The 25,998-nt window shown below is 44.5% G+C and overlaps 1 protein-coding gene across 5 annotated transcripts in view; it reads right to left on the reverse strand.

Moving 5' to 3' along the window:
* The window catches only part of LRRC7 (leucine rich repeat containing 7), a 525,647-nt gene that overhangs the window by 220,182 nt on the left and 279,467 nt on the right, over positions 1–25,998 (reverse strand). For all 5 annotated transcript variants that reach the window (XM_077450492.1, XM_077450494.1, XM_077450490.1 and 2 more), the window contains 2 exons: positions 22,802–22,919; positions 10,962–11,040 (listed from right to left, as the gene is read on the reverse strand). In XM_077450492.1, coding sequence (XP_077306618.1) covers positions 10,962–11,040; positions 22,802–22,919 — 197 coding nt within the window. The remainder of the gene's footprint in view (positions 1–10,961; positions 11,041–22,801; positions 22,920–25,998) is intronic.

A 25,998-nucleotide genomic window follows, 5' to 3' on the forward strand; every position in this document is an offset into this window, starting at 1 on the left:
GCATCGCAAGAGTCACATATTGATGTATTGCATGCTTGTCAATAAAGTTGGTAAAGTATTATTATATTTACATCTAAATCTTTATACAGCCAGTTGTTTACAGATCTCAAAAGCTCAAGGTATAATTTTAACACAGGACTTAACGTGATAATAAACCCTCATTTTTAACCACTTCAGCCCCCGAAGGTTTTACCCCCTTAACCACTTCAGCCGCAGACCATTTGGCTGGCCAAAGACCAGAGCACTTTTTGCGATTCGGCACTGCGTCGCTTTAACTGACAATTGCGTGGTCGTGCAACGGCATTCATAAGTAAATAGCTGTGGCCGGCGGCATTGATATGTAAATAAAGGCGGCATTCATATGTATATCATGCCCCCCCTGCAGTGAGGAGATGATGTGCTGTAACCTCTAGCAACCAACCAGTGAGCAGTATTACTGTACAGTAATCTCTAGCAACCAATTAACAAGCAGAAATAATTTGCTGTAACCTCTAGCAACTAATCAGTGACCCGTAATGTGTGCTATAACCTATAGCAACCAGTCAGTAAGCAGTAATGATATGCTGTAACCGCTGGCAACCAATCACATTTGCTGCCTGATCTGATATAGTAAACTGATTTTAAGTCTAGCTGCTATTTATTGTATGTCTCAGAGCAGGTGGAGAGTGAAATTGCATGGGAGGGGAGCAAGAAAATTTTTGCCCAGGGTCCAATTAATATTAAAGACGGCCCTGAACTCCCCCCTTATTGGACAGTTCAGTAAGAAGTATATAACAAGCAGAGCCAGAAAAGCAGGCACTGCCTGAGGCGCAGTCCCTTTAGCTAACCCACAGTGCAACCAGGATCCTTTATATTTTGGCTAAAAGTTTATATGTACACTAAAGATTTTTATAATGTCCAAAAAAATATTAAGCAACAGTTTAAAAAATGATACACCTAAAGACAGCTAAAATAAAGCAGACCCAAAACCATTATAGCTTCCTTCCAATCTCTATGCTCCGTCTGCTGCCTTCTGGTGCTAGTTGTCACTGATGTTGCTAATCTAGTATATATCTTTTGACAGGAGCCAACCACTAGAAGAAGCACAGTGATTTAAAGTATATATAAACCTAAAAGCAAAATGTAATTTATCGCAGCTTACCAGTCCCTTAGATGTGGTGGCTACATTCGTTTTGTTTATTTATTTTATTTTTTTAGTTTTGTTTATTCAAGCTTTTTTTCCTTTCTTTTACCTGGTGATCCTGCCAGTAAGGCTCCATTCACACAATGGCGTTCTGGATCGTGGGCGGATTCGCCGCGATTCTGCCCGCAATTCCAAGTCGGCCCACAAAACGCAGGACGGCGTTCCGATCCCCTTTAATTTCAAAGCCACCCAAATTGCGGCACGATTTTGCCACTGTTGGCGCCCCGACAAATCACGGCAAAATTGCGCAAACAGATTTGTGGTACGCCTGTTGCCCAAAAGAAGTCCCGGAACTTTTTTTGGGCGACAGGTGTCCCACGACTCTGTTTGTGCAATTTTACCATGATTCTTCGGGTGAAAATTGCGGCAAAATCGCAGCATGATATGAATGCCATTGAAAGTAACGGGGATCGCAAGTACATACCGCGTTTTGCGACTATTCACCCCTTATTGGACAGTTCAGTAAGAAGTATATAACAAGCAGAGCCAGAAAAGCAGGCACTGCCTGTGGCGCTGTCGCTTTAGCTAACCCACAGTGCAACCGGAATCCTTTATATTTTGGCAAAAAGTTTATATGCATATATCCTTTCACACTGTGCCGCCCCATAGCATCACATTTCGGCCACTAGCGTTGCGCTTTTACTCCCCGCTAGCAGCTGAAAAAGGGTTAAAACCGCCCACAATGGCACGTTTTTCCGGCGGAATAGCCGCGCTGCCCCATTGATTTCAATGGGGAGCAGTGGTGGAGGAGCGGTAAACACACCACTCCTTCACCGCTCCAAAGAAGCTGCTGGCATGACTTTTCCTGATGCCCTGCCAGCGCACCGCGATTCTGCCCGCGATCCGGAATGCCATTGTGTGAACGGAGCCTGACACACTTGACACGTTGTCCTAGAGTGACAACACTAATTGTACTGTTTAATGGCATCGTTGTCATCTTAATACAGAATGTGTTAGCCCTTGTACACACGGTCGGAGATTCCGTCGGAATGTTTCCTATCGGACCGTTTTGTCAGATATTCCGACTGTGTGTGGTCTGCATCGGACTGTTTCCATCGGAATATCCGACGGACCAAGTTTTCCAACTTGCCGGTAAAATTTTCTGGCAAAATGCTCCTATCAGACATACTCCGATCATGTGTAGCCTACTCCGACGGACAAAGTGCCACGCATGCTCAGATCAAATTCCTAGACCAAAGCTATTGGCTACTAGCCTGTACATAGTCCCGTCATAACGAAATAACGTCATCACGTTATGTACAATCGGATTTTCCGACAACTTAGTCTGACCGTGTGTATGCAACATCACTTCCGGACCTCTTCCGGAATTACTCCGACGGATTTGGTTGTCGGAATCTCCAACCATGTGTACAAGGGCTTAGAAATATAGAAAGGTGATGGCAGAGAAAAGAATAGGTGGTTCATCTGCTCTGCCCCATTTTATTTATTTAGACCAAATGGAAACAAACAGTCCATCCAGCACCCTCTAAAGCCTCGTACACACGATCGGATTTTCCGACCGGAACTGTGTGTTTACAGACTTTTGGCCTAAAATCCGACCGTTTGTGCGAGACTTTAGCCGCCATGCCCCGCTGTGCGCCACCCAGAATGAGGATGCTGAGATAAAGCATCGGTGGTAAATGGATCACTTTGGGAAACGCTGTTCCATCACATATAATGCCTGCAGTAATTATAAGGTTCATTCCATGTCACAGATCTAAGCACAGCCGTACATGTAATTAAAGACGAAATAAACACGGCATCCGATGGAACAGATGTGAGCCTAGAGAGCTCTATAAATAGAACACAACATCCCTGTTGGTACGATCGAGGCGGGATCGTATCTAGAAGGAAGAGAGGGACGGGCCGCACCTTCCAAGAGCCACATCAATCTAGTGTATATTACCCTGACAGGCCGCGCTGGATAAAAATAGCTCATATTAAAGATTGCGCTATTTATCTGTGAGGTTAACATAGGAACCTGCTTCATAAATAGCTTGTCTCAAAGACAATAAAATTGTTTATGTGTTGGCTACCTGGCTTAAAAAATGGATCCAAATAACTAACAGACCTCCAGCGGGTGAAGCTGAAGTTTAATCTGCTTTTTCTGCTTTCCCTGGTCCCCCCTCCCCCCATCAACATGCAAATTAAATTTTTTTTTTTTTTATAAAATATTTCTGTTTTCATTACATACCTTATTTTAGACTCAGCTGTCATAACTGGGTCTCTGTGTTTCTATGGCCTCTTTCACACGACCGATCCGTTCGGGTCCGCATGTCAGTTTTTTAGGCGGACCTGAACGGATGCTCCATAGACCTCTATAGACCGCTGGCATCCGACCCGCTCCGATCCGAAAAAGTGTGACGGAGGAAAAACCTACTTTTCCATCCGTCTGAGGATCGGATGATGACGGACTCTGAGGTCCGTCGTCATCCGATCTCCCATAGGGGAGAGCGGCGCTCTGACAGGTCTGTCCCTGCGCAGAGTGCAGAGACAGACCTGTCATCTTCCTGCTCAGTGGGGATCGATGGAGCAATCCCTGCTGACCAAGCGGATGTCCACGGGGTGGATCATCATGGATCTGCCCCGTGTGAAAGAGCCCTATGTGCAATGTAGGCAGATCATGACTGTTGGAAGGGAGTGACAGGGTATTGTACATAGCCTCCTAAAAAAAAAAAAAACATCACCCTACCTCTGTACTCCTCTCAAGATCCCTCCACCCCCCCCAGTGGTCTGGCTCTTGGGAGGAGTTATGCAAATATCAAAATACCTTGATGAGTGGATATCAGTCTGAACTGGTCATTTTTAGGCAACATAGGCATGTGCACAGGGTGTGCCGGGTGTGCCTGGGCACACCCTAATCACCCCGTGTGTATTAGCATAATGCTGTGTACACACAGGCGGAATTTCGGATAGAAAAAGTCAGACGGAAGCTTTTCCTCGTATATTCCGATCGTGTGTATGCCCCATCTGACTTTTTATGTCGAAAATTCTGACGGACCTAGAAAGAGAACATGTTCTAAATTTTTCAGACGGAACCAATTCCTATTCGTGAAAACTGCTCATCTGTATGCTGTTCGGACGTACCAAGAATGACGCATGCTCTGAAGCAAGTACAAGACGGAAGCTATTGGCTACTGGCTATTGAACTTTATTTTTCTAGTTCCGTCGTACGTGTTTGTACGTCACCATGTTCTTGACGATTGGACTTTGGTGTGTATGCAAGACAGCTTGAGTGGAATTCCGTCTGAGAAACCTTCAGAGTTTATTCCAACGGAAAAAACGCTCGTGCGTACACGGCCTTAGTGTCTGGCCCCCCTCACAGCACCGCTGGCTTCCCTCCTCTCCCTCCAGCAGCTATTTAGACCCCTGATATCTCCCAAAAGCCCCCCACACCCCAAAAGCATTGTGGGAATATATATATATATATTTTTTTAATTGCAACAAATAAAAAAAAAATAAAAGGACTCATTCACACTGGTTCTCTGTGTGTGTGCATATTTATATATACACACACACACATGCATGTGCATTTGAGCTTTGAGGGTGCACACCCTAATGCAGTAGGCTGCGCACACCTATGTTAGCCAAACTGTATGTATTTGCATGCAGACCATCCTAAGTAATACTTAAAAAGAGCTGCATAGTCATACTAGGGAGGAAAGGGCTAGAAGGTGCCGGACGTCTTCCGGGCAGGAAATGAGGCGGGGCTGACTTGATGCAGGCTCTAATGCACGTTGTAAAAAGCTCAGAGTGGGCAGTGAAATCAAAGTAAGTAATTTCAGTATTGGAGTGGAGCCTGTGGAACTAGGCAAGACTGAGGGGGAGACTGGAGGTCAACTTTAAAGAACGTAAAGCCCCAAAGTCTGGCTGTGCATGATGGGAGTTGCTGTTCCCCAGTTGTTGGGAACCAACCAATATGTCCATTACAGGCAACAAATCTCCAGTACATCTGCAAATGGCTAAAAACAGAGGACTCCAAACTTTCTAAACAAAGGGCCAGTTTACTCTCCTTCATACTTTGGGAGGTACTGTAGTCAGTGAGAGTAGAGAACATGTCTCACTTCGGGTCAGTAGGAGCAAGAAAGGTGCCCCATCATTAGTATTGGAGGTAGGAGAAATGCTCTTCGTTGGTATCAGTGAGAGGAATTATGTCCCACCATTGGTATCAGTGAGAGGAATAATGTCCCATCATTTGTGTCAGTGAGAGGAATAATGTCCCATCATTTGTGTCAGTGAGAGGAATAATGTCCCATCATTGGTGTCAATGGGAGGAATAGTGCCCCATTATTAGTATCAGTGGAGAGGAATAGTGCATCATTGGTGTCAGAGAAAAAAGTAGTGCCCCATCATTGGTGTCAGTGGAAGAAATAGTGTCCCATCATTGGTAATAGCGGAAGGAATTATGCCCCATCACTAGTGTGAGTGGGAGGGATAGTGCTTCATCATTGGTGTCAGTGGAAGAAATAGTGTCCTGATGTTGATGTCACTAGGGGAAATGGTGCCTCGTTGTTGGTGATAGAAAAAGGATTAGTGCCTCATATCAGTGGAAGGAAAAGTGCCCCAAGGGCCAGATAAAGGCAAGCAAAGGGTCACACTTTGGAGACCACTAGACAAAGGAAGATATTTCTGGAAATTCTGAGTAGATGAGAAATTCCAACCAAAACTGATTGATCAATGATGATCAATGATGCTTCAATGTGATTAACCATTCTGTGGTTTCTTATCTCTTGGAAACCCCATTCTTCTCTCCATGGACAATCCACTAGAGAAGCACCACACTATATTCTGGTTTTGTGATGACCTTGGCTATTGGATGGTACCAGGGCAGGGCTGTCTTTAATATAGATTGGGCCCTGGGCAAGATTTTTCTTGCCCCCCCCCCCCCCCCCCCATGCAATTTCCCTCTCCACCTACTCTGAGACATACAATAAATACCAGCTAGACCTAAAATCAGTTTTCTGTATCAGATCAGGCAGCAATTGGGATTGGTTGCCAGCAGTTACAGCATATCATTACCGCTTACTACTAGTTGCTAGAGGTTACAGCACATGTTACGGCTCACTGATTAGTTGCTAGAGGTTACAGCACATCACCTCCTCACAGCAGGGGAGCACGATATCCATAGGAATGCCACCTTTATTTACATATCAATGCCACCAGCCGCAACTATTTACTTAGTATTGTTGCCGCTATTTACATATGAATGCTGGTTATTTACATGTAAACACAGGTCTGCAGGTGAGTCACTTGCAAACAACAATAGGGCAGAGCTGGGCAGCATTAGTACCAGCACTTCACACAGATTTTAGGACACAGCACAGGAATAAAACTTCAAGGGACAAGGGAATTTAAACCTGGATAGTTGGCAAGTATAAGGCAGCTGTTTTGGGCCCCACAACGACCGGGCCCAGGGCAGCTGCCCCTTTTGCCCTGCCTTAAAGACGGCCATGTACCAGGGGATATAAGAAGCAAGAATGTGTTCTTCCACTTCACATCAACCAAGTAGAACCAAAATCATCATGGGAATGCAGATATTTCTGTTGAAGAACAGGATGTTCTGTAATGTTTAAGACTTAGCCCTAGCTTATCTAAGCCACGTCTTCAGTTCTGAGTGTCAGGAGAATATCCCAGGATTTATATCCACACAGCTAGCACAGACGCCTTAATCCAATCACCATGGAATGTGTCAAGGCAGATATTGATAGTCCAAGAACAGGATTGGAGGTATGGAATTTGTGGAACCACCATGTTCTATCTATATAATCCCATGCTTGGTGTCAGTAATTCTGCATGTTATCTGTGATTCTCATTTATCCAAGTCCACATCTCATTGATCCCCATGACCAGTGGAGGCTGGTGCTAAAAATTTTTGGGGGGGAGCAAACAAACTTAAAACATTAAAAAAAATAAAAGAAAACATCAAACCCTGCCACTTTTCTATCAAACGTAGCCACTTTGCCATCAAACGCAGCCACTGTGCCATCGATTGCTGCCACTGCACCATCGATTGCAGCCACTGTGCCATCAAACGCTGCCACTGTGCCTATCAAACGCTCTAATCAGGAAGCCTATTAGAGCCTATGGCTCTAATCAGGCGCTTCCAAAGAAACCCTGCCACTGTAATTCACATGCCCGGTGCCTGACAAGGGGCCAGGCTAATGAATAGGGTGCGGCAGCGGCGACCATAGATAGATTCATGCAATGCAATGCATGAATCTATCTATGTCAGAAAGCGAGTGACAGGAGAGGGGGGGTAGCGCTCCTGTGCCCTTTATGGACGCACCACCCATGCCCATGACTAAGCCCAGAGGGCAGAGCGAGACACGTTGGAGGCTGAGGTTGCCACTCTGTTCACCTCCATAGGAATTCTCACATGTGCTGCATCAGGGATCACCCCTTTTCTTTTTTGAGCTATTGCAGGAGTCGGGCAGGACACCATCCCTTGCCAGGACTCTCAGGAGCAGATGCGGAGGAACCCACCTGTATACCCTTTATTCACCGAACCTGAGTGTCACACAAGGAGATATTAGGTCACAGTATATCTAGTAGTAGTTACTCATATTCAACTGAATTTGCTCTGTAATGTTGAAGACATTCTAAAGCTTCTCCAATCCACTTCCTCAGCTCTAATGAGTGTCAGGAAAATGCCCAACACCTTAATGCCATCACCATGGAAGGGAAGATGGTATTGTTGAAGAACAGCGTGTTTTGTAATGTTGAATAGGGATGAGCTTCGAGTTCGAGTCGAACTCATGTTCGACTCGAACATTGCCTGTTTGCCTGTTATGCGAACAGTGAACAATTTGGGCTGTTCGCAGCAAATTCAAAAAGCCGGAACACCCTATACAAGTCTATGGGAGAAATCTAAAGTGCTAATTTTAAAGGGTAATATGCAGATTACTGTCCTAAAAAGTGTTTGGGGACCCGGGTCCTGCCCCAGGGGACATGGATCAATGCAAAAAAAAGTTTTAAAAACGGCCGTTTTTTCAGGAGCAGTGATTTTAATAATGATTAAAGTGAAACAATAAAAGTGTAATATTCCTTTAAATTTCGTAGCTGGGGGGTATCTATAGTATGCCTGTGAAGGGGCGCATGTTTCTGGTGCTTAGAACTGTCCCTGCACAAAGTGTCATTTGTGCAGGAAAAAAAGTCTTTTAAAATCACTTGCGGCTAAATTGTCGGCTCCCCGTAATACAGAGAACACTCAATGAGTGCTCTCTGTATTAGCCGACAATTCATTCATTCATTGATAAAAAAAAAAAAAAAGCGTGGGGGTTCCCCTAAATTCAATTATCAGGCCCTTCAGGTCTGACATGGATATTAAGGGGAACCCCGTGTCAAATTTTAAAAAAAAATTGACGTGGGGGTCCCCCTAAATATCCATACCAGACCCTTCAGGTCTGATATGGATATTGAGGGGAACCCCGCATCAAATAAAAAAAAAAAAATTGACGTGGGGGTCCCCCTAAAAATCCATATCAGACCCTTTATCCGAGCACGCAACCTGGCAGGCCGCAGGAAAAGAGGGAGGGACGAGAGAGCAGCCCCCCCTCCCTCCTGAACCGTACCAGGCCACATACCCTCAACATTGGGAGGATGCTTTGGGGGTCTGTGACCCCTCAAAGCACCTTGTCCCCATGTTGATGAGGGACAAGGGGACCCCCAGATCCCGCCCCCCCCTGGTTGAAATGGTAAGGGGGTACAAAAGTACCCCTACCATTTCACAAAGAAAGTGTAAAAATGTTTAAATAAGACAAACACACTTTTGAAAAATTCCTTTAATAAAAATAAAAAAAATAAAAAAAAGATTCCAGCGGTGCTAATCCACTCTTGCTATCCAGCGACGAATCTCCGGGGTCCAGCGATGGAGGATCATATCCAGCGACGGGGGATCTCTCAGGCCAGCGCTGTCCATACATCCGTCTTCTGTCTCGACTCCGGAGACACTGCAGAGCCCAGCGCTGACGTTTCTTATATTAGGAGGGCGGGGCCACCCGTCACCTGACCCCGCCCCTCTGACGCTGGAGAGGGAAGCCAGGGGTTCCCCAGTGACGTGTGGGTGACCCCGCCCCCTCTGATGTAACGCAGGTTTCCGTTACATCAGAGGGGGCGGGGTCACCCACACGTAACTGGGAGGAAGAGGCAGATTAGGACGATGTGCCTAGTAACAGGCATTTCTAGTAAGTTAAAAAAAAAATTGTTTTTCATTTTTTTTCCTGATTTTTTTCTAATTTTTAATGTATTTCTTTTTTCAGGGTGGCCCTCCACTTTAAGTCATGGCCATTGGCTGGTGAGTAAAAAGGCAGGTCCAACTGACTATTTTAAATCCTTATGCTTCCCGCATTAGTAAATAGATAGGAAAGTATATCATATTTATTGGTTTTGAACTGTTTTATTTTTTACGTTTCTACTGTTATTTCCTGGTTTCTTGCCTATGCAAATTATATCATACAACCCAGGAGTCTTAAAGAGGAGCAGCAGTCCTCTCGCACAAATTGCAATAAAAACATCTTTGCCATTCTGAAGCTTCCCACCAATCACTTTCCATATTATTTTATCTATACAGAGGGTCCCCTACTTACACACATCCAACTTACAAACGACTCCTACTTACAAACGGAGGGAGACAACAGGAAGTAAGAAGAAATCTACCTCTAGGAAGGGAAATTCTCTCCTGTAAGAGTTAATACGGGAAAAAGGTGTCTCCACTGAAGCTTTATCACCAATCCTTGTTTCCCTAACAGCCCAAAATTTTCAAAATCCAATTATCATTGGGACAGAAAGTGAGGTGAAATCTTCTGTACAGGGGCACAGACAGTTAAATGTTACAGGGGTGATAACCCTTCCCTATGTTATCCAAAAAGCTTAAAAATAGATTTTTTGGCTGGAGCTACACTTAAAAAATGTACCTGTTCCGACTTACAAACAGATTCAACTTAAGAACAAATCTACAGTCCCTATCTTGTTTGTAACTCGGGGACCCCCTGTACTGAGATTCTGTACCTGCCAAATATGCTGCAGAGATCTCCCTCCACTGAGTCTGGCTGCAGCCATTTTAACTGTGGGCAGCTGAAGCTGCTGTCTGTTCACTTCCTGGATTTACACAGACACACAGAGGCACACCTCCAGCTCTGCAGCTCTCATTGTCCCTTTTATGACTCCTCCCCCCTTCCCTTCCTGGCAAACTCTCACAGAGTGAAAGAGAGAGAGAGAGCTGTGCATGATGTCATAAACCTAGGCTAATGAACAAACAAGAAACAGGAAGTGATCCATATAAGGTATTTACCGGAAGAAAAAAAAATGTTTTACTATCCAATGTTAAAACAACAAGGGCAGAAGATTTAAGATATTTTTAGATAGAAAGCTGAAAAAATTATTGAAGGTCCGCTTTAAGGAGCAGAAGAGGGGTTTTCTGTTCACACATTCTCCTGTCTGCATGCCTGAGCTAAGGGCAGATGGTTTTCTGGAAGTAAATACTACCTGAATCATCCCCCCTTACTCAAGATGGACACAAACTCTAGGGGGGGGGGGGGTGTAGTTTAAAGTGTAGTTTAAAGCATGGAGACATAAATGGATAGATGGGGAAATTGCTATACAGTAAATAATACAATTGAATTAAACAGCGTTTTTGGTTTGTGGTGCTCAGATGCAGCGTAGCTTTGCTATAGGCACAGGTTCACTTCATAGTATAACAATCTTACACAACACATAAACACAAGATAAAACAAATCTTGCTACTAATACACTTTATTTTCTTTTTACGCAAATCACTTACTTTGATATGGGATTGACACTGGCTTCAACTATTGTTAAACATTTACAGCATTTTATTGTGTCGGGGAATTCTTGTATACCTAGAAAATAAATCAATAATATAGATTAGCAATAAAATATCACAGTAAAACAACAACCATTCTATAATGCTCCTAAAACACATTTTGCAGAGTTAAAGGTGACTAAACACAAAAAACAAACATGAAATATGTTGCAGTTTACCAGTCCCTAGATGTGGTGGCTGCATTAGATTTATGTTTTCAAGTAACTAATGTACATATAGTTTTTGCATAAAAAGCACATAAAGTACTTATTGATCTTGCCAGAATTTCAGATTGCTTGTAAAGTACTGAGTATTAAACCGATCTCACAAGGTAATCAACTATTCCCAGCTTTCCAACTCCAACCTTCAACTCCCACCTCTCTAAAGCCGCGTACACACGGGCGGACTGTCTGTCCAACTTAGTCCGCCGAAACACATTTCAGCGGACAGTCCGCCCGTGTGTGGGCTTCAGCGGACTTTTTCAGCGTGCAGTCTGGCGGACTAAGTCTTTCGGAATTTCCGTAATATTGTCCGTCCAACTTTGGTTTCAGCGGACAGTCCGCTCGTGAGTAGGCTAGTTGGACGGACTAAGTATAGCGCATGCTCAGAAAGGATTTACACGGCGGAAGGTTGCATTGCTGTGTATTGAACTTCCGATTTCTAGTCCCGTCGTACGTGCTGTACACGTCATCGCGCAAGCTTTCAACGGAGTGTTTGTTCATCGTGTGTGGTCAAGTCCGTTCATTCGAAAGTAGGATGGACTGTCCGTCGGATTGTCTGACGGACTTAGTTGGCCAGACAGTCCGTCCATGTGTACGCGGCTTAATCCAACTCCTTAGTTAGATTATGGAGTTGGATTAGGGAGTTGGGAGTTGGATTAGGGAGTTGGATTAGGGAGTTGGATTAGGGAGTTGGAGTTGGGAGTTGGAGTTGGGAGTTTGATTAGGGAGTTGGATTTGTGGATTTGGGAGTTGGATTTGGGAGTTGGATTTGGGAGTTGAATTAGGGAGTTGGAGTGGGAGTTGGTCTTGGGAGTTGGGGTTGGGTGTTGGATTAGGGAGTTGGGAGTTGGGGTTGGGATTTGGATTAGGGAGTTGGAGTTGGGAGTTGGATTAGGGAGTTGGAGTTGGGGTTGGGAGTTTGATTAGGGAGTTGGATTAGGGAGTTGGATCTTGCCGGAATTTCAGATTGCTTGTAAAGTACTGAGTATTAAACCGATCTCACAAGGTAATCATCTCTTCCCAGCTTCCCAACTCCAACCTTCAACTCCCACCTCCCTAATCCAACTCCTTAGTTGGATTATGGAGTTGGATTAGGGAGTTGGAGTTGGGAGTTGGATTAGGGAGTTGGAATGGGAGTTTGGGTTGGATGTTGGATTAGGGAGTTGGATTAGGGAGTTGGATTAGGGAGTTGGAGTTGGGAGTTGGAGTTGGGGTTGGGAGTTTGATTAGGGAGTTGGATTTGGGAGTTGGAGTTGGGAGTTGGGGTTGGGAGTTTGATTAGGGAGTTTGATTTGGGAGTTGGATTTGGGAGTTGGATTAGGGAGTTGGATTAGGGAGTTGGAGTGGGAGTTGGTCTTGGGAGTTGGGGTTGGGTGTTGGATTAGGGAGTTGGGGTTGGGATTTGGATTAGGGAGTTGGATTGTGGAGTTGGATTGTGGAGTTGGATTGTGGAGTTGGATTTGGGAGTTGGATTTAGGAGTTGGATTAGGGAGTTGGATTAGGTAATTGGAGTGGGAGTTGGTCTTGGGAGTTGGGGTTGGGATTTGGATTAGGGAGTTGGAGTTGGGAGTTGGATTAGGGAGTTGGGATTTGGATTAGGGAGTTGGAGTTGGGAGTTGGAGTTGGGAGTTGGAGTTGGGAGTTGGATTTGAGAGTTGGATTAGAGTTGGAGTGAGAGTTGGTCTTGGGAGTTGGGGTTGGGTGTTGTATTTGGGAGTTGGATTAGGGAGTTGGGAGTGGGAGTTGGGAATGCTATTAGGGAGTTGGATTAGGGCAGTGGGAGTTGGAGGTGGGAGTTTGAGTGGGAGTTGGAATGTGAGTTGGAGCTGTTTGAAGACAGAGCTCAGAGTACCTGGGGAGGACTGCAGCCCATGCAAAGGGGATTCTGGGCTCAAGGACTGGGAAATTCTGGTCAGTTCCGAGGGTCTGGGGACTAAGGAAGCCGAAGTCAGTGAGTCCAGGGGGGCCTGGAGAGAATACTCTATTGGGTGCAAGCTGGTCATACTGGGAAAACCCTGTCAAGAGGCCATGTCGGCCTGAACAGCAAGATGCTGTCACCAAGGCTGAGAGCGATTGTGAACAGCAAGGGGTCTGGGAGACCAAAACAAGCAGAGGTACTACTGACCAGAGAGCCAACTGGCCCTGTATTTTTAATTTGCGTTTACTGACTAAAGTTGAAACCACTGCATGGAAATCCTGGATGGACTTTTGTTTTTTTCTCTTTTAATAAAAGTGGGCTACTAGGACCTTAACTATAATGCTTGTGTAACGTGTTCTCACTGTTAGGTGGGGAGGCCCCATCATTTCTAATGGTGGCCCTGCTGACAGATCTCATGCTGCCTGTCCTTCTTTAGGAATACTTTATGTTAAGATGACACCTATTGCCACAGCTGACATTGCCAGCTGATCCTGAGAGAGTTAGAGGGACTCAATCAAAATTTGGCTATGGGGCCCCATGATTCAAATTCTGGCCCCTGGAAAGGGTCACTATATTCTCAGGTGCACAGAAATCCCACCGACTTGGAAGGATCTATGAACGTGCAGTCGCAGTGAACTCAGATAACCTAAAACCCTCTGACTTCACAAGTATTTTGTTAGGATTGATCGCTGTCTAAAAATAGGCGCATAAAAATGTAGATGGTGCAGCGGAGGAGAAATGAGGCTGAGCAGGGAAGAACAGAAGGACAGATTAATTCATTTTTGTGACACAGCTAAAGAGCGCGGCCGTACCACCGCACTCCGTCAACTTCTCCTTTAATCGCCGAGACTGTGATGTGGCGGAGCCGATCTCGGTGCATTCCGAGAATAAATATCTTCCCTTCGGACCACTGACTCCGGATGCCCAATCAAAGCTTAGAATAAATCTGCAGCTAAATTAAATGCAGATCAATTCATTATACGAGCTCTCAGTACTAGACCATTATATTTCCAAAGGAACAATGTGTGCGTTACAAGTTGTACTCATAAAACACTATAGGTCATAAAGCGGGATACAAAACAAAATTAAAAGTTTAATATATTGCTGCTTACCAATCCTTAAAATTACGCTAGATGATATCCTTATTCTCCAAAAATAATGCACACACATTCATTTAAAGGGTAACTCCAGCAATAGCAAATCAAAAATAATATAGTATATATAATGGTGACACAAGTCATATTGTAATTGAATTTTATAAAAAATCACTTTTCCTTTTCTGCTGCTCTGGAATTTTCTGTAAAATGCAATATGGCAACATGGAGGTCTTCTCTACACAGATGGTATACAGAACACCCTCCCCAGAAATGCCATTTCCTGCTTGTGTGATTGGCTCACTATTTTTCCCAGGAGTCTGCACTAGAAGTGCCTCCACTGCAACAAAAATGTCATTTTTGGAGAGATACTTCTAAAGGGTGAGCAGCACAGTGGGTAAGTGGTTAGCACATCCACCTATCACCTAGCACTGAGGTCATCAGTTCAAATCCCAACCATGACACTACCTGCACAGAGTTTGCATGTTCTCCTTGTGCCTGCGTAGGTTTCCTCCCACACTCCAAAGAGATAACACCAAATTTAACACAACTGCTCCCCACTCACACCTGAGACCTTGTAACACTAAGGAGTCACATGACACCGGGGATGGAAAATGGCTAATTGGGCCCAATTTTGACATTTTCACTTAGGGGTGTACTCACTTTTGTTGCCAGCGGTTTAGACATTAAAGAGGAAATAAACCCTGATGAGTTTACTTCCTCTTTCATTCCCTGCAAAGGCAAAGCATAATGGACTACTATGCATCGCATAGTAGTCCATTATGTGTCACTTACCTGACACAGGAGCCAGCGAAGTCGCCGCTGTCCCCTGTAGTCCGCCGCATCCATCTTCTTGGTGGGGTCTCGCAGCTCCGCCGCTGTCATTCTGCGAAGCCGAATGCGCACGGGAGCCAACACGCGCGGCAGCTCCGTCGTTGAGAATGCCGCGTTCAGTGCGCCTGCGTGCCGCTGTCTGGTTTACAACCACTTTAATGGCTGTGTGTTAAGTTATTTTGAGGGGGCAGAAAATGTATACTGTTATACAAGCTGTACACTCACAAAGTGTCATTTCTTCAGTGTTGTCACATGAAAAGATATAATAAAATATTTACAAAAATGTGAGGGGTGTACCCACTTTTGTGTGTGCCCAGCTCAAATGTCATGAATCGGGTTTACATCCACTTTAATATTTGTTTTTCATTTGCTATTTTTGTTTCCTACGATAGTTACCTTTTAAATAATTTAAATGTTGTGGCTGCATTCTTTTTTAAGATGAGTTTCCTTTAATTTCCACATGGTGATCTGGCCAATAGCACACTTTGGATGGAGGAGCAACGAAGCTACCCTTTGACAGCAGCATTACCCTTAAAATAACTTTCAGGTCTCAAGGAACCCATACTAAAATTAATTAATCAAGGATCATTGAGAAGAATGCTCCTTTCATTGGTGGTCAGTGGGAAGAATGTTCATTACATTAGAGGTCAGTGAGAAGAATGTTCCTTACATTGGTGGTCAATGGGCAGAATGCCCCTTATATCGGTGATCAGTGGGAAGAATGCTCCTTACATTGGAGATCCGTGAGAAGAATGCCCCTTACAGTGGGTTTCAGTGGGAAAAACGTCCCTTACATTGGAGGCAAGTGGGAAGAATGCCCCTTACATTGATGGTCAGTGAGAAGAATGCCCCTTGCATTAATAGTCAGTGAGAAGAATGCCCCTTGCATTGATGGTCAGTGAGAAGAATGCCCCTTACATTGATGGTCAGTAAGAAGAATGCCCCTTGCATTAATAGTCCGTGAGAAGAATGCCCCTTACATTGATAGTCAGTGAGAAGAATGGCCCTTACATTGATGGTCAGTGAGAAGAATGCCCCTTACATTGATAGTCAGTGAGAAGAATGGCCCTTACATTGATGGTCAGTGAGAAGAATGCCCCTTACATTGATGGTCAGTGGAAGGAATGCCCCTTACATTGGAGGTCATTGGGAAGAATGCTCCATAGTTTGGAGGTCAGTGGGAAGAGTGCTCCTTACATTGTTGGCTAGTAGGAAGAATGCACCTCACAGGGCTCGTTCACACTAGTGGTTGGGGGTGGTAAAACCCAAAGGTTAAGCTGTGCGTTTAGCATCCCCAGCTGCTACGCCTTTTACTTCAGCGGTAGGTGGGGGCATATACGCAATATACGGTAAGTAGTATACCGCTCAAGGTAACAACCCCAATGTTTCACCACCACTGCACATAAAGAGGGTGCCAGCTCTGCATGCAACAGGAAATATGTAGTGAAAAAAGTCCAGATGTCCGCACTCCAATACAATCACCTTCATTGAATGAATGAATGACTTATATAGCGCTACCTATACGAACTGAATCGCCTCTGGGCGCTTTTTCTTGCCACCGGTGTCCATCTGCAGCTATTTATGCGGTCCTTTAACCTGTAGAGTCCTGACACACTTACAACATTGACATACACATACACATATTATGGCCAATTCTTTTTTGGACAGGGTCTAATTAACCTACCAGCATGTCTTTGGAGTGTGGGAGGAAACCGGAGGAAACCCACGCAGGCACAGGGAGAACATGCAAACTCCAGGCAGATAGTGTTGTGGTCGGGATTTGAACCAGCAACCCTATTGCTGCTAGGTGAAAGTGCTAACCACTACACCACTGTGCTGACCTTCATTGATCCATATAAAATAACAGTCCATACATACACACGCTGCACCAAAAATGATAGCTCCCAACAAGTGAATGGAGCTGCTCACCTGCAGTTGCAGCATGCTAGTGTAGAGATCGAGCGGTTAAAACAGGCAGTGAGAAGGCAATATGGTGCCTCCTCACCAGCTGTCAAATGCCCTCTAAATGGCAATGTGAACGCGGATCACTCTTCAGAGTGCACCAGTAGTGTAAATGAGTGCTTACAGTGGTGGTTAAAATGCTACCCCTAAAGACAACTGAAAAAGATCACCGGTGTCACAGTGGGGACTCTGCCACGTGATGTTGTACCCAGAAATATGCAGGTACCAATAAACAGGAGGCCAACCAGCCTTAGCTCAACTTCAGGAGGAACGCACGGGTTCCAAGGAACCCTGGTTAAGAATGGTCGCACTAGAGCAGGATTTCTCAATCAAGGTTCCATGGAAGCCTAGAGTTCCTCCAGAGGTTGCTAGGGGTTCCTTGAGAAATGAACAATTTCTGCCTCTCAGATAAGTTCCCACTGACACCATTGATATTTTTAGCTATCTGTAGGGGGTAATTCTTCCCAGTGTCCATAAGTGTAAGGAGCATTCTTCCCACTGACCATCACACTCATGTATCATGAGTTGTAGATATAGTCATATTTAGCAGGGTTCTCTGAGACCAGAAAATGATATCAAGGGTTCCTCAGTGTTAAAAAGGTTGAGAATGGTCGCACTAGAGTCTATAAAAGAAGCAAGTCACTGAGAGTTCACAATGAAACTGTGTGGATTCTGCTCACATGTAACCTGTTCATTCTGGGTTTAGATCTTGATGTGTTCATTCTGGGGAAATGCCTAATAAGCAGTATAACCAGTAAAAATTGATTTTCCATTATTTTCAGGACTCCCTCCTACACGGTATTAAAGTCTTTACCGGAAGATAAAATCATAATTTAAAATTGTGTATTTAACCTGTCACAGACCCTTTAAACCCCACACAAAGATCACATCAAGATATTTAATTCTATGCATGTTATCATCCAAGCATTACATTCATGAATACATTCACAAGCTTAGTGAAATGTTAAAGCGTCGTCAGTTGAAAAAAAAAAAAAATCCTACTGCAAGCTCCCTGCAATAGAAATCCTTTTATACTAAATGGCCAAAATGTCCAGCCTTCAATTTGTTCCGGTGCTGCAGCTTCCATAAGGCCCTTTTCACACTGGGGCGGGGGCGACGCCGGCTGTAAAGCGGCGCTATTTTTAGCGTTGCTTTACTGTCGTTTTAGCAGCACTATTCGCCCGCTATCGGGACGGTTTTAACCCCCGCTAGGGGCCGAGAAAGGGTTAAAAACCACCGCAAAGCTATGCTGGCGGTATAGCCGCGCTGCCCCATTGATTTCAAGACTCTTCAGCAGGGCTCAAAATTTCAAGTCCTGTGCAACTAGCCAGGCATTAAGAGATAATTGCCACACCCAACCCCTACCCTGCCTGCCCCTAACCCCCCCTGTAAATTATCTCATGAAATTACAGTTAAATGTTTAATGCAGTATTAAGTTCCAAAAATAAATATTAACAACAACTTTAACAATATTAACATAAAGCGTATCAGTACCCATAAGTGCAACTGATTAGTGCCCATCAGTGCAGCAGATTAGTGCAGCTGATCAGTACAGCCTATCAGTGCCCATCAGTGCAGCCTCATCAGTGCCCATCAATGCGGCCTTATCAGTGCCCATCAGTGCAGCCCCATGAGTGCAGTCCATCAGTGCCCATCAGTGCCCATCAGTGCAACCCATCAGTGTAAGATCTCAGTGCCCATCAGTGCAGCCTATCAGTGGCCATCAGTGCAGCATACCATTTCCCACCAGTGCAGCCTATCAGTGCCCACCAGTGCAACATACCATTGCCCACAAGTGCAGCGTACCATGCAGCCTCTCATTGCCCATATGTGCAGTCTATCATTGCCCAAAAGTGCAGCCTCATCAGTCATCCATGTCCAGCAATGCACCAGGGAGGAATCGTGAGAATCGGGCAGCCGGACGACACAGCGCGGGATCTCCCTCTGAAATGTGGCTTGTATATGAAGAGCCGCACTGTCAAACGAGGTCCTGCCTCCTGGAATCTAACAGACAGCATACTGGTCCAATGCCAGTCCGGAGATGGGACTTTGACATCAGCCAGCTATTCATATAGAAGCCACGTCTCAGCGGGAGATCCCCGCTCTGCGTCCTCCAAATGCATAATCCTTCTGACCGTTTCCTGGTTGATTGCTTCTGCCAGAAGCGGTTGCGGCTTTTTTACAGCACATCAAAGCGGCCCGGGGGGCAGGGAACCCCTCGTCCGGCAGCTCTGATAACCACACCACTTCTACCAGAAGCGATCAGCCAGGAAACTGTCAGCCTGGTCCATCCCTGCTCCTCACTCGCCCTCCGCTAAATTCCACTCGAACTTCTGCTTTAAGTACTCCTCGCCCCATGACATGCCATTGTTTCATCAGATTTGGCTACCCGTCAGAATGTGTAACAGAAGTGACGTTCCGTCACCACCATCTTGCTACACCCCACACTTTTTCATATTAAGGATATGTAGTGTAAGGGGTAATGCCACCCTCCTGCCAACAAGATCCCTGAGAATGCCGAGTAGCCTAAATCTGGCGAGAAGACGCACAGTGCACGATCAGTTTATAATGAGATGTTGACTACTCAACATTCCCCGAGACTTGGCAGGAAGTAGGATGACACACTTCAGGAGGAAGCCTGAGAAAGGTAAGTATCTGACATAAGACCCACCACCACCGCATTTTATTTTCTTGCATTTTTATCCACATTTTTTTAAGGGCTGGGAGGGCACAATGAACAAGCAAGGTTCAAGGTCTGCTTTACATGTATGTAAAACCACAACATTTTTGCAGTCTGTGTCCCTCCTTCTTTATTTATCCTGTCAACCATTGTCTCTGGTACAGAAAATGATGGAAAATCCAATATTTTTAAATTATCTCAGGAAGAGGAGGTGAAGGGAGATCTTTACACCTGCTCCACTGAAAAACTTAAAGAAATGAATATCTTGTTGCTTTGGAAAGATTTCCCATAAAGTGGAATTTTAGTCAGAAAATTAACTCCTTCTAGATCCCTTCAGGCTGGCCCATTTTGCAGGTATAGCTACAGTATCTCATAAAAGTGAGTACACCCCTGACATTTTTGTAAATATTTTATTTTATCTTTTCATGTGACAACACTGAAGAAATGACACTTGTCTACAATGTAAAGTAGTGAGTGTACAGCTTGTATAATATTGTAGATTTGCTGCCCCCTCAAAATAACTCACCACACAGCCATTAACCTCTAAACTGTTGGCAACAAAAGTGAGTACACCCCTAAGTGAAAATGTCAAAATCGGGCCCAAAGTGTCAATATTTTGTGTGGCCACCATTATTTTCCAGCACTGCCTTAACCCTCTTGGGCATGGAGTTCACCAGAGCTTCAGAGGTTGCCACTGGAGTCCTCTTCCCCTTCTCCATGACGACATCACAGAGCTGGTGGATGTTGGAGACCTTCCTTTTGAGGATGCCCCACAGATGCCCAATAGGGTTTAGGTCTGGAGACATGCTTGGCCACTCAATCACCTTTACCCTCAGCTTCTTTAGCAAGGCAGTGGTAACCTTGGAGGTGTGTTTGGGGTCGTTACAGTGTTGGAATACTGCCCTGTGGCCCAGTCTCTTAAGGTAGTGGATCATGCTCTGCTTCAGTATGTCACAGTACATGTTGTCATAACGTATGTGAAAAATGTGTGAACCTTGTGTGAAAGGTGTGTGACCCTTGGATGAAAGTTGAGGGAACCTTGGATTTTCGTGTGAACCTTGGATGAAAATTCTGTGAGTCCTAGATGAACGTTTTGTGAACCTTGGATGAAAGTTGAGTGAACCTTGGATGAAAGATGTGTGAATCTTGGATGAAAGTTGTGTGAACTGTGGATGAAAGTCGTGCGAATCTTGGATGAAAGTTGTGTGAGTCCTGGATGAAATTTGTGTGAACCTTGGATAAAAGTTGCGTGAACCTTGGGTGAAAGTTGTGTGATTCTTGGATGAAAGTTATGTGAACCTTGGATGAAAGTTGTTGGAACCTTGGACTTTCATGTGAACCTTGGATGCAAGTTGTGTGAACTTCGGATGAAAGTTGTGTGAACATTGGATGAAAGTTGTGTAAACCTTAGATGAAAGTTGTGTGAGCCTTGGGGGAATGTTGTATGAGTACTGGATGAAAGTTGTGTGAACCTTGGATAAGAGTCGTGCGAACCTTGGATGAAAGTTGTGGGAGTCTTGGATGAAAGTCATGTGAACCCTGGATGAAAGTTGTGTGAGTCCTGGATGAAAGTTGTGTGAACCTTGGATGAAAGTTGTGGGAACCTTGGATTTTCGTGTGAACCTTGGATAAGAATTGTGTGAACCTTGGATAAAAATTGTGTGAACCTTGAATGGAAGTTGTGTGAACCTTGGATGAAAGTTGTGTGAGTCCTTGCTGAACGTTGTGTGAAACTTGGATGAAAGTTGCATGAACCTTGGATGAAAGTTGTGTGAGTCCTAGATGAAAGTTGTGTGAACCTTGGATGAAAGTCATGTGACCCTTGGATGAAAGTTGCATGAACCTTGGATGAAAGTTGTGTGAGACCTGAATGAATGTTGTGTCAATCTTGGATGAACGTTGTGTCAACCTTGGATGAAAGTTGTGTCAACCTTGAATGAAAGTCGTGCGAATCTTGGATGAAAGTTGTGTGAGTCCTGGATGAAATTTGTGTGAACCTTGGATAAAAGTTGCGTGAACCTTGGGTGAAAGTTGTGTGAGTCTTGGATGAAAGTTATGTGAACCTTGGATGAAAGTTGTTGGAACCTTGGACTTTCATGTGAACCTTGGATGCAAGTTGTGTGAACTTCAGATGAAAGTTGTGTGAACATTGGATGAAAGTTGTGTGAACCTTAGATGAAAGTTGTGTGAGCCTTGGGGGAATGTTGTATGAGTCCTGGATGAAAGTTGTGTGAACCTCGGATAAGAGTCGTGCGAACCTTGGATGAAAGTTGTGGGAGTCTTGGATGAAAGTCATGTGAACCCTGGATGAAAGTTGTGTGAGTCCTGGATGAAAGTTGTGTGAACCTTGGATGAAAGTTGTGGGAACCTTGGATTTTCGTGTGAACCTTGGATAAAAATTGTGTGAACCTTGAATGGAAGTTGTGTGAACCTTGGATGAAAGTCGTGTGAGTCCTGGCTGAACGTTGTGTGAAACTTGGATGAAAGTTGCATGAACCTTGGATGAAAGTTGTGTGAGTCCTAGATGAAAGTTGTGTGAACCTTGGATGAAAGTCATGTGAACCTTGGATGAAAGTTGCATGAACCTTGGATGAAAGTTGTGTGAGACCTGAATGAATGTTGTGTCAATCTTGGATGAACGTTGTGTGAACCTTGGATGAAAGTTTTGTCAACTTGGAATGAAAGTTCTGTGAACCTTGGATGAAAGTTCTGTGAACCTTGGATGAAAGTTCTGTGAATCTTGGATGAAAGTTCTGTAAGTCTTGGATGAAAACATTGATAAATAGTCGCATTAAGAGGGGTTTGAATTTCACTTATGAAAAGACAATAGGGGATCCTTTTTCTCTTTTTTTTTTTTTGCAGCAGCAGTGTGAAAAACACAAATCTGTTTACAGGCAACTGAATGCTGTAAGCCGGGAGCAATACGAAAAGTGCAGAAACCCATAACAGCCAATCATTATTACAACAGCCCTAAACCCCCCGAAAAGTCAAACTAGACTGGTTGCTGTGGGCTCGCTGTATTTCATACATCTTCTCATGGTTTATACGACATGCACAGAATATCATGAATGTCACAAGTGTCAACGTACCGTTCTTGCTGATATCCAACTCCTTCAGGTTGACTAAGCTGGAGATGGTGGCTGGCAGATTGGAGAGATCATTATCGGGAATGCTCAGCTTCTTTAGAGCCTGACAACTGAACAGTTGCTGTCAAGAAAACAGATCGGTGATTAGCTTCTGATTTAGAAACATCAAAGTTAAAGTAGAAGTGACGACATTAGTGGAGAAAGCTGCAATGACATGACTGAAAGCTTCCTTAGTTCTGCACCGCAAACCAAACATTCTAAAAACCTTCCAAAATAGCCTTTGCCCCTATTTATTTGTAACATGACCACCACAGCATCCCCCCCTCCTGATCTCCGAGTGGGGGGGGGGACTCTGAAGGAAGATCAGCAGCTATCAATGTGGGTGGGGGGCAGACGTCACAGGATGACTATGGGACTGCAGGAACACTGTGCATGCTCTAAGTCCCATTAAAGGAAGCAGGGACAGAAAATAACCAAGCAAGTACCTTCCAGCCTCAGCCCCCGTTCTCACTGGAGCGACTTTTCATGCCTTTTGACAGGCCAAATTGCATGATAAGTCACAGCCTATTGCCGGCAATCGCTATGTGTAAATCGGTGCAACGCCAACTTTATTCTTCCCACTGATACCAATGATGGGGCAATATTCCTCCCACTGATACCAATGATGGGGCACTATTCCTCCCACTGATACCAATGATGGGGCAATATTCCTCCCACTGATACCAATGATGGGGCACTATTCCTCCCACTGATACCAATGATGGGGCACTATTCCTCCCACTAATACTAATTATGGGACACTATTTTTCCCACTGACACCAATAATGGGGCACTATTCCTCCCACTGGTACCAATGATGGGGCACTATTCCTCCCACTGATACCAATGATGGGGCACTACTCCTCGCAGTAATACCAATGATGGGACACTATTCCTCCCATTGGCACCAATGATGGGTCACTGTTCCTCCCACTGACACCAATGATGGGGCACTATTCCTCCCACTGATACCAATGATGGGGCACTATTTTTCCCATTGACACCAATGACGGGACTCTACTTCTCCCACTAATACTAATGATGGGACACTATTCCTCCCACTAATACCAATACTATTCATCCTCCTAAGACCAAAGTTGCATTGTTTGCTCCCACTGATACCAATGATGGGGCAATATTCCTCCCACTGATACCAATGATGGGGCACTATTCCTCCCACTGATACCAATGATGGGGCACTATTCCTCCCACTAATACTAATTATGGGACACTATTTTTCCCACTGACACCAATAATGGGGCACTATTCCTCCCACTGGTACCAATGATGGGGCACTATTCCTCCCACTGATACCAATGATGGGGCACTACTCCTCGCAGTAATACCAATGATGGGACACTATTCCTCCCATTGGCACCAATGATGGGTCACTGTTCCTCCCACTGACACCAATGATGGGGCACTATTCCTCCCACTGATACCAATGATGGGGCACTATTTTTCCCATTGACACCAATGACGGGACTCTACTTCTCCCACTAATACTAATGATGGGACACTATTCCTCCCACTAATACCAATACTATTCATCCTCCTAAGACCAAAGTTGCATTGTTTGCTCCCACTGATGCCAGGACAATTTATTTTCCCACAGCCCCCCCCCCCCCCGAAAACTGATACCAATGATGGAACACCACTTCTCCACTGATACCAATGATGGGGGACTATTTTTCCCATGGACACCAATAATGGGACACTACTTCTCCTACTAATACCAATGATGGGACACTATTCCTCCCACTAATACCAATACTATTCCTCCTCCTAATACCAAAGCTGCATTGTTTGCTCCCACTGATGCCAGGACAATTTATTTTCCCACAGCCCCCCCTAAAGTCTGAAGGACCTTAAATTGGCCCTTTGTTTAGAAAGTTTGGAGACCCCTGATCTAGAAGCTGGAAATCCCTGTACTAGACACAGCTACTCCAGTGATCTCCACTTGCTTCTGGGTCCTGTATTGAATGCATTATGGACCCAAGAGGTTTCCAACTTGGCAAGAACACTTTGCATTTTTTTCAGCAACTGCAATGCATTCTCTGATTGGAGAAGGTGGATTGTGATCTCACCTTGCACTTTATCCAATCACAGAATGCTTTGCATTAATTGCCGAAATGCAAGAAGTTCTCTGTATGGGGCCCATGTGGAGTGGGTGACCTCCTGCATTCATGATGCAGCAGGGTAACTGCTCAGCATGGGACCCCAAAGTTGGTGGAGGTAATTTCCAGTTTCCCGGGGGACACCACAGGCATGGCATATCCATTGGTCTGAGCAGGATCAATGTAACTATGCAAAAATATCCATATCTGGTATTCCTCTCTAAGCTTTCTATCTTCATGACATGGTACTAGAGGACATCAAATCAAATATAGACAGGCCTTTTATACAGTATGTTCCTGGAGTTTCACTTTAATAACAGTACAATGAAAAATAAAAACATTTAAACTTTAAAGCAGTATTAAACCCGAAACAAAAAATTTAAGATATTGCAGCTTACCAATCATTAGATTTGGTGGCTGCGTTAGTTTTCTTTTTTTTTTTTTTTTTTTTAGGTTTTACCCTTCTGATTTCACCTGGTGATCTGGCCAGTGGCACACTTTCTGAATTAGAGCGCCCACACGAAGGGGCTCCTTTGGAGAGAAGCATTGTTAATCTTGGGGAGAGGAGTGTTAGATGGACTAGCAGATTTAGATACACCAACAAATTGAAGCCAAACTCCAGATAACACTTTATAAGCAGTTGCAGCCAAGTTTTTGCTTTTGGGATGAAGGTTTTACATAAATTAATAAAAAATGATCATTGTAAGCATCCCTGTCAGTGTTACATGGTTTATCTCAACTATCCAACTGCAACATCTGCAGGAGAGCTTATTCTGTTGAAAAACAACAGACTAAGGCTGCTTTGACACTACTCTGTAGGAAAAACACATCAAAAACACGTATGTATTTTTGACGTGTTTTCCCCACGTTGCGTTCAATTTAATGCAATGCATTATGAGTTATTTTAATGTGTTTTTGTGCATTTGCCCCATATCACTTCCCACTAGTTGAATGCGATTTTCATGTAATTTCCAGTGTGACTATTTGTGTTATCTCACAGAAGATGCATCAGCATAGATAAGCAGCATTCCTATGCAACTTGTA

Source organism: Lithobates pipiens, unplaced genomic scaffold, assembly GCF_037356315.1.
Source record: "Lithobates pipiens isolate NorthernLeopardFrog02 unplaced genomic scaffold, aLitPip1_a1.2 Scaffold_23, whole genome shotgun sequence".
In the NCBI taxonomy this organism is placed as follows: Eukaryota; Metazoa; Chordata; class Amphibia; order Anura; family Ranidae; genus Lithobates; species Lithobates pipiens.